We start from the raw sequence: 9,755 nt of genomic DNA, 5'->3' as shown, positions 1-9,755 counted from the left end.
TATATATATATATATATATAGTAATAAATTAAAAAAGCAAATTATATTCATATTTTATTCTTTATATTTATTAAGATTTCTATAAGAGTATGATGAAACTTTTAAGCGGTAATGTATATTGAATATTGATATATGGTATAGTGTATATTGAATTTTTTAATCAAACATTTGTGAAAATATTATATTCGCCAATATTAAATAAACTGCATAATCATATACTTACATTACAATTTTGTAGAGAAAGAAAAAGAAACATGATTTGAATTCATTATTTCCTTTGTTTTCTTTTGCAATATGCATTTTTGAGTACACTTTCTTGTTCATTCATCTTTAGATAACAAGTAATCAATTTTAATGGAGATTGTATCGAGTTGTCAGTGTATTCAAGAGAGATGTGTCCCGATTTCTGTACTTATGTGTCGATGAATATACTCAATATCTATTGACAGAATATCGAGTGAGACCTATATAAATCGACTGCTTGCCATTTACGGATATAAATGACGAGACCTTCGGTTAACGTCTTGTTGCTTTACAATTTACCCATCGTACATTAATGGTCTGCGAAGGATGCATCTGCATCGTGATCAAATTGTAATTACGAGCTTTTAGAGTTTTTGTGGTTACTGCGTTACACATAAAAACGTGTATGCGCACAAAACATGTGCAATTTATCTTTATTTATTATAAATTATTAATGCATATTCAAAGATATAAAAAAATCATTCGAGACTGTTAAACATTTCTGAAATATGTACTCTCTAAATTTTTTGGAATCTCACTTTAAAAAGTAAAAATTCTGTCACTCTTATACGAAAAAAGAATTTATCATACCTTAATAAATATTTTTTTTAATATTCATAAGTAAAAACATTTACTTACAGTAAATAAATATGTTAATGAAAAAAATAATAATTAAATAAAATTAATGATTCTGTATCAAATAATATATACGTTAATATTCAGTAAATATTTAATTACAAACAAAAAAATATTTATTAAGATATAATAAACTTTTTTTAGTGTAAAAAAGAATGGCAGAATTTTCTTTAAGAATGACATATTTCATTCTTTAGAATGAGATTCTGAAAAATTTAGAGAATATGTTTATATCAAATGTATATAATATGTAAATAAAAAAAGAAAATGATTTGAATTGAACATATAATCGAATAGCAAGGGTATATGACGATAATACCACTATCTTATCGTCGTAAATGGATTGTACTACTCCGGCGAGATAACAAGCAGATTAATTTCATTGATTGTTCGATTCATTACCTGGTGTTAATCGCAATTTGAGATTGACATTACGTGAGGTCATTATACTTGCATTGGCATGAACCACATAATGTATAGCCTGTGATCGTCATTAATAAAGTGCATGAACAATCAATGTATTTGATTAATAAAAGCTGCGCGTTATAATTGTGTGTGTGTGTGGCATCAATTGTACAAAAATAAGGTTATCATAATATGGCAAGCAAATTTTATATATTATATTCTAAAGGAAATACATTTGCCATTGTTGCCGCATGAAATGCTTACCTACTAAAAATGCATTAAATAAAGTGTTCCTTCATTGTTATCATTGCATTATAATTTCAGTACTAACAACATTTCGGATACATTATATTAAATTAAACATATTAAAATTTCATACAAAATTAATTTAGAAAATTATTACCTTTTTAATTAATACTTCTACGCTTTTTGTAATTTTCTAACAGTGCATAAAAATTTCTAGTTGAAAATGAACGAAAAAATTATATCAATCAGAGAGAATTCTGGTTATCTTATCTCAACTAAAATTATAATAGATTCAATAAAAAAAACTCTAATTTATTGATTATTCTTAACTAAAATTCCAATTAATGTGGATTCTTTTTCTAGTGTGAATTATTTGCATTATTGAAATGTTTTAGAGCGAAAATAAAATATTACCTTAAATTAAATAATGTTTTTTTATTATAATTTGAAATCAATTAAACAGTATAAATATTTTAAATGTTTTAGGGCGGATATAGAGTATTCGTCGAATTCATCAAGATCGTATTTGAAGCTATCCGAAATTCAACTAAACAACGAGGGTCTATACAAGTGTGAGGCTACATATATGGCGGTCAACCGCGAGTGCAACAACGTACAGCACGTTCTTCTTAACGTCACAGGTGCGATACATTATATTATGCAACATTGCCGGAATAAGATTTGTTTATCAAATTGGATATGAGGAAGGAGAGAGAGAGAGAGAGAGAGAGAGAGAGAGAGAGAGAGAGAGCATAATATCAAAATTTTGTGTTCTCAAAAAACAAATCAAAAATATGTCGAGTAATTTCGATGTCTTGTATGAAGTATATAAACATTTTTCGGATATTTTATAAAAAGATACTGAGAGATAAACTATTTTAAAACTTTTCGCGTAACTTGCTGCCATAAATTGCATGCCATATTTTTAGCCATACGACTTCTGTTTGTTATGCAACATTTCCAGTGTATTTACGTTCATACATCAAAAATGTGGTCGCAAGTAGTCTACATTATTGAAAGGGCAATACGGGATACGAAGTTAGACGTTTCATCATTCATAAAATCTGTGCACTTTCGTTATTTACGTGACATATTATTTTTACTGCGTTCTTATCGAGCAAAAAAGTACAAATAATAATATTTCTCGAAATTAACCACAATGTATTTATATCTCTGGCATTTCATATGATACATGGAAATTATTTATGATATCCATACTACACTTCGAAGAGTGAAATTGTATGCGCAAATCGAAATATATCGTAGAACTCACATTCCATAAATCAGGTAGTATTTATTTCAAACTAACCATTACATGTGATCGTTCTCGCCAATATTTCAATTTTCACGCGATGCCTGAACGATAGACAACTCGTTTATTACGATCCTTTTATGAGATTGACAAAAAAATAACGATGTATTACCTTCTGAAACATCTCTCGAAAATAAAGGTCTTACTTGCATTTGGTCAAACGTAAGACATTAGTGGATCATTCAATTCACATTTTTTTTTTGTATTGTATATTTGAAGTAATAAAATAACTATGGTATAAAGAAAAAAAATACTACAGTATTACCTACTTTGAAAGAAAAGTTCAGTATTTATGGCTACAATTGCATGATAAAATAATTATAACTATAATTGTTTTACTATAATTTATCATATACATGTATATGATATGATATACATGTATATGATCATCAATATATATCAACTATAATTACATTATCATCTATAGTTACAAATATCAAACATTTTTCTCTTAGTGTAATTATTATCTCTAGTTTAGATATTTAATAATATTTCTATATGAATAAAGAAGTTTCACACCTCACAGGCATATTATTTGCGCGACGTCTTCTGCGTCTTCCTGACTCCTCCTGCCCGTATTCTTTCCAGTTCTTTAGTTTAATAATATTCCTATTTTGAACGTATAATGTGATGGAAGATAATAAAAAAAAAAATCAAATGCTCAACATAATCATAGCAATTTTATGCTTTTAATTCTCAGGATCTACTTATCTGATTTAACTTTCTTTCGAATACTCTTTCTTAGTTTAAATGCTTTTCTACAACTTCACTAAATCAATTAAAACATATGAAATCGAGCGTGGAAATGTATGCATTTCACTATGCATCAAGTACTTCATTTTCGCAGAAGCTAGATAACCACGGATAATGATCTGGGTTAAACCCATGTCAAATTATACATCGATAGTTCGAGTCATACCGGATGACTCCTAACTTTCTGAAGAGTTAATATCGACAAGTTGAGCTCAAGTTAGGCTCCCACTGGAGCGATACCTCACGTACTCTGGATAAATGGAGTTATTTGATAATTCTTGATTTAATGTTTAGGTTAATCTCATAAACGCATTACGGCGATGTTTAACGACTTACTAAATAGCTTCATTGCCATACGATGTTATTTAATTAGGTTAATGCTTCATCATCACTGCAATGTCGTGGTTTACTCGCGCTAACTCATTTCATATTAAATTTATCTAGACTCCTTGCAAATTAAAGAGAGATCCCGAGAAACGCGCAATTACGAAATGTCAAAAACTTTATGTACATATAATACGTATATTCTATTGTACGTATATTCTGTTGTAATCTACTAATATAATAAATATCAATGTTAAATTTTCCGTGGAAATTTATTAATATCGAGATATAAATTTGAAAATACAAGAGACAAACATGATTTTTGTATGCTTTTAAAAATTTTTAAATAATAAAATAAAAACGCATTATAATTATAAGTGAAAAAAGATGTTATTTATAATTAATGCAATTTTTGTTAAATCGCTTTTTGTACATTTTTATATTAAATTATAATAATAAATATATCAATAATACAAGATGAAAAAGATTTTACTTATACTAATTAATATACACTTCTATTAATTTAAGTATAAAAATATTAATATAAGAAAAAATCAAATATTTTATTCAAGCTTCTTCTTCTCTAAATATCGAGCTACATTAAAGTCGCAAAGAGTATAGTTTCTATTATCCAGAATAAAATTATGGTTTAATTATGTTATCAAGTAATTTCATAATTGAACCCGAACTTAAATTTTAGATACGAGAAAATCTCTAAATTCATTTTGACGTAGATTTTTCTGCCGCAAGCTTCTCATATTGAGCATATTCTCCATTTAAGTATTGTTAACTTTTAAAGTTTGTGAAGAATGAGACAATCCTCCTCTGAAGTGGTTTATTCAGCGAACGTAGCGATTTTCTACATACATATACGCGAGCCATCATCGCGACAGACGTGAATCGAATCACTGTGTATACAAAATTCTAACTGCTGATCTGTCTTCTTCTCTGTCGTGTACCATGTCGTGACATCGCGGCAAGTTAAACGAAGGTAGAGGAGTTTTCAAGTATATAATCGCGACATTGTATCTATACATAATAAAGCATAAACAGCGTTCAGAAACTTTCCGTCTCTCATAATAGAGGATTGTATTCTTTTTAAACTTCCAAATGCGTCAGAAATCAATTTTGCGCTCTAACTAAAAAAAATAAAAAGATAGTCATAATAAAATCGATAAAATCGATAGTCATTGTCGAAACTATTCTAAACGTGAATTAGGTGAAGTAATTATTCATTAATTTTACATATACTGCTTGTTATTATTTTTATTATTATCGTTATTAATATAATGTATATTAAATAAAATTATAATATTTTTTCGAAAAAGAAAATAAGAACTTTGTCATTCATTTTTTATTATGGTAGATTTTATATAAGCGTACGATCGTTTTAAGAGATTTCCCAACTTTTATTGTTTTGTTTGATTGCAAAATCAATTGAAACACGAACAGAACACGAAAGAACTTGGAAAAAGTTGCTTTTGACGCATAGCTGATTGTGACCTCAATTTGTCGAACTTAAAGTATCTCGCAAATTTATGTATCAAACTGCTTTCTTACGAGAACAAACGTGTTTTGAATTCTTCGTGAAACGTAATATCATCGCATATTTAGAGCGCATGTAATAGCACTATTATATGATAGATATTCAAACGTTTTTGCGCGTAAATTATCTACTATATACGCATCCTTCAGAAAGTTTGCAAGTTAGAAAGAATGACTGTTTTAAAAAAGCAGATAAATATCACTAATCTTCTTGACAAAGGTACTACAAGTAAATTAATTTCATTTTTAACAAAAAATTCTATTTGAGATTTTATTAATATTTTTTAATGAAATAAAAAATAAATGAATAATTTAATTCTTGTTGAAATAGTACATTTATTACATTATTTAATTATGTTGTTTTGAAGATTATCAATATTATATTTGATCATATTTATATACATTCTTTTTCTTTATTGATTTGGATAATATTTAATGATGATAATAATTTCAAATCGACAGTTTCAAATTTATGAATAATCTTAATAAACGTTTCTTAGTTCTCTTTTGTACAGCAAATTGTTTTACAAATGATATGATTGTTCAGTGAAAAGAAGAAATGAAAGGAAAATTAAAAGAAGTTAAAAGAAGACAAATCATAATATTATTTTCTTCTAACTTATTTCAGTTTTAATTTAGCTGCTATTCTTATGCGTAATTAAAACAAAATTATATTGAAAGAATTGTCCCAGTAATTTTTTATTAAATTTAATCAACTCCTCGATTATCAAATTAAATCATCTTTGAAAGATAATACATATTTCATATTAATTTCGTAAGTCAAACAGAATCTATAATATACACTCCAAGATTAAAAACTAGATCTAGTGACAAAAAATTTCATATATCAATGAAATTTGTTTATACAAAAGAATGCACCGAAAATAGAAGCGACAATAAAAATGAAGATAAATTATACAGATAAAAATGTCATAATTCTTGAAAAAAAAAGTGCGACTAGATTAATTCAGCTAAATTCAGCCTAATTCTCAGGATTAAATACTTACAAAAATACTTGTGATTAAGTAACGCCAATTTCGATAAAATACGAAATACACGTCGTATCCATTATACCGCAGCCTGGTGAGGCGACAACGTAAAAGTAGCTTGCAGCTCTCTTGCGACAGGCGTCGACATTAATCTACATAGAAGAGCACAGCACGAAGCTGTGCGCGAAACGGTATCACGTATCACACCGTACTGTACTTACATACACTGCAGCACAGTGCTGTCGGATTATCTGAACACCTCATTCCAGCTAGAACATCACACTGCAGATTTATCGTCAAATAGATAATATTATCAGGAAAGTAGAGTGCAAATAGGATTAGAACGACGAGGATCAGGAAAAGTGACTTTTAGATTCGATTATTTTTTTAATGTCATAAAGACAAAGCTTTATTTTAGTATTTTACATTATATATATATATATATATCGGATAAAAAAATCAGAAATGATATCATACGAAATTTATATTGTGCGAAACAATTATTATAATAATAGCATCATTAATTTTTACGTCGGACTAATATCTGAAAAGCCATATTTTGTATTGTTCTTCCGCTTAGTCGCACATTCGCTATATCATGCTATTACAAACTCACGTAAAGCTCTGCGAAATAGCTGCTGGCAAACGCTGACAGTGTAGTTTTAACACGGCAGCGCCGCGCCGCACGGATGCGCTTTTCTGCGGGAATAGACAGTGAGCTAAAGGTATACAGTAAACCGCGAAGCGCTTCTTCTTTCGTTTCATACATGTTTCGTTTTGTCGAGCGTCTTCTTCCTTTTTGTTGCGCACAATTACAAACAATTGCGATACTTTTTCTTTGAAAGCAGCGGCGATGTCGAGCGTCGCAGATGCTCGGATTCAACATCGACAAAAGTAGTCTTTGAAAGATTTTCTATCAAAATCACTTTCGCAAATTCCACGAGACGTCTTAGCTCGTTTCGTTCTGCTCTTTAAATCGTGCAATTTCTTTTTTAGCTAACAATTTTCCTTTCGGAGATTGGAATTTCTGTCGTTCGGTTTTTGGATTTTTCTTTTAATAGAACTATTTTGCACATTTATTGCAATATGTAAAAAAAAATATACGGAAAGAATAATTTCACTGAAGTATCTAAAAATTTAGCTAGATATAAATCTGAAAATAATATATAAAATAATAATACAAAGATTTTACGAATAAATCAATATAGAAAGGTAGTAGTTCTTATTGCAAAACTAATCTTTATCGCATTCGTATCCTATCAAAATAACAAATTAGACAGTTTAATCTTTCGGTCATCTTCAATATTTAAATCACAATTAAAACTACATATTACAAATTCGGTTAAAGATAACTTTTAATAATAAGCATTTTCTTGTAATTTATATAATTAAAATTACCTCAATTATACTATTGTAATTATTATTAAAAGCTATCTTTGACTGGATAATAGATAATTTTAATTGTAGCAATGTTTTGACATTCTAGCAATTTGAATGTCCTACATTTACTTTGATCCAACATTATTTTCAGATTTATAGCTAATTTTTGGATACTTGAGCAAAATCGTCCTTTTCGTGTATCATTGAGCAGAAAATTTTGAGCTAGTATGCAAAATGAATTCCTTTTAACAGGCACAAGGAAAATTGATACATTGTCGTAGTATTATTTCGTAATTATAATTTTCGTACAATGCAATATTCTAGTTATTTAAAGTAGAACTTAGGTACAACTGATTCGGTCCGCTAAATTGCATGAATTTATGTAGAAGGAACTAAAGGATGAGACTGGGATCTGCAATGCGATAATGTAAGCTATTATCCAACAGAACAATAGAATATAGATACCTATACAATCGTCCTTTTCCGATACGAAAGATCGTGGCAATCGGACAATGCATGTATCTGAGTTTATTGAGCGAAACTACTGCACGGATTGCAGTGCATTCTGCATGTGCATCACTCGCCATTACAATATCAATGAATTCTATCCTGTTATTCAATAGAAGCTGAAGGAAAGATAACTTTATACTTTTACAGCTGCAGCTAATTAAGAAAATATCACTTTGCCAACTATCTGATAGAGACGAGTGCGAGAGAACGCTAAGTTTACGCTTACTTCGTAAGTCGATACGCCGATTTCCAAGTAGAAAATACGCGCCAGAGAAAAAATCCAGAAACCGTCTTGTAAAAAAATCACGAAAGCTACTTACGATCTAATGACACCACCTCCCACTTTCGAAGTAATCTCTTTCTATAGTCGTACAAAGTTGCCGTCGTAGCTGCGGGTCGTTGAAGCGACTTTAAAAGTCGTTTTCAAGTATATTATTCATAAACTTTATCGTCCCCCGGAGTATGCTGTTGGAATGTTCACAAACCGGATTGCTTTCCACAGTAATTTTCTGGGAATGGCAGGATGTGACAATGACAAATCGGCTATGCACCGACAATATACAGAAAAAAAGATTTTTTGTTTTAGTTTTTTCCACAATCTTTTTTACAGTTCAAAGGGATCGGATTTGATTGCAAATACCAATTCAAATCGTATATTTCAATGCAAGCCATCCAGGCCTTGTGGTGGGTCACAATGAAATAATTATGAATTCTGTAATTGACTTAATGCAGCGAATAATACGTCTATTTTCCATAACGCAAGAAACAGTGCGTCACGAACGCGTTTTCCAATATCCATTATGGCGGGTCATCGTGGTCACTACCGCTTTGAATTGCTTGCAATCGTGCAGAACAATCGACTGTATGGCCACTCGAATTACTAGTCGTGTGAAACGCGAAAATTAATGCTGCATACACTATGGGACTCTTCATTTCGATTTACGACTAATTACAGCACAATTATTTTTCTAGAGAGTCCTATTGAGGAATTGATCGATATTATATCGTCAAGTGACGATGACGTCAGCATTACACAAATTTTAATGGCGTAAATAAAATATTACGTTAGCAAAAAAAATTTTTTTCTCAATTTCTTTGTCAAGTTTGGTTTTTCCGAGAGTATTTCAGTGATCATTTGTATATAAAGTATGGAAGCTTTTTTTCGTTTGTGCACTGTGTGCGCCGCCCAATCTCGTTTCTCACATTGATTTTAATGGCAATAGATTTTTAACAACAATAGTACTCGCAGGCTTTCTAGTATTAAAGAATAGTAAATCAAGTGACGGATTTTGATTTGTATAGTGACAGATAAATTTACACAGCGCTGCAATGCTTTGTTTCAACTTATTTTATGAAAATCATCTCCTTATTTAACAATGAATAGCTTTGAATATGGAGATCTATATTTCTGT

The 9,755-nt window shown here is 29.6% G+C and overlaps 1 protein-coding gene across 3 annotated transcripts in view; it reads left to right on the top strand.

Annotated features, from left to right (window-relative positions):
- The window catches only part of LOC108691199 (hemicentin-1), a 174,289-nt gene that overhangs the window by 105,895 nt on the left and 58,639 nt on the right, over window positions 1-9,755 (top strand). For all 3 annotated transcript variants that reach the window (XM_018198866.1, XM_018198868.1, XM_018198867.1), the window contains exon 3: window positions 2,017-2,171. In XM_018198866.1, the coding sequence (XP_018054355.1) occupies window positions 2,017-2,171 (155 nt within the window). The remainder of the gene's footprint in view (window positions 1-2,016; window positions 2,172-9,755) is intronic.

This window comes from Atta colombica, unplaced genomic scaffold (genome assembly GCF_001594045.1).
Source record: "Atta colombica isolate Treedump-2 unplaced genomic scaffold, Acol1.0 scaffold41, whole genome shotgun sequence".
Lineage (NCBI taxonomy): Eukaryota > Metazoa > Arthropoda > Insecta > Hymenoptera > Formicidae > Atta > Atta colombica.
The sequence above is the reverse complement of the archived record's forward strand: the minus strand, read 5'-3'. Positions and strand labels throughout refer to the sequence as shown.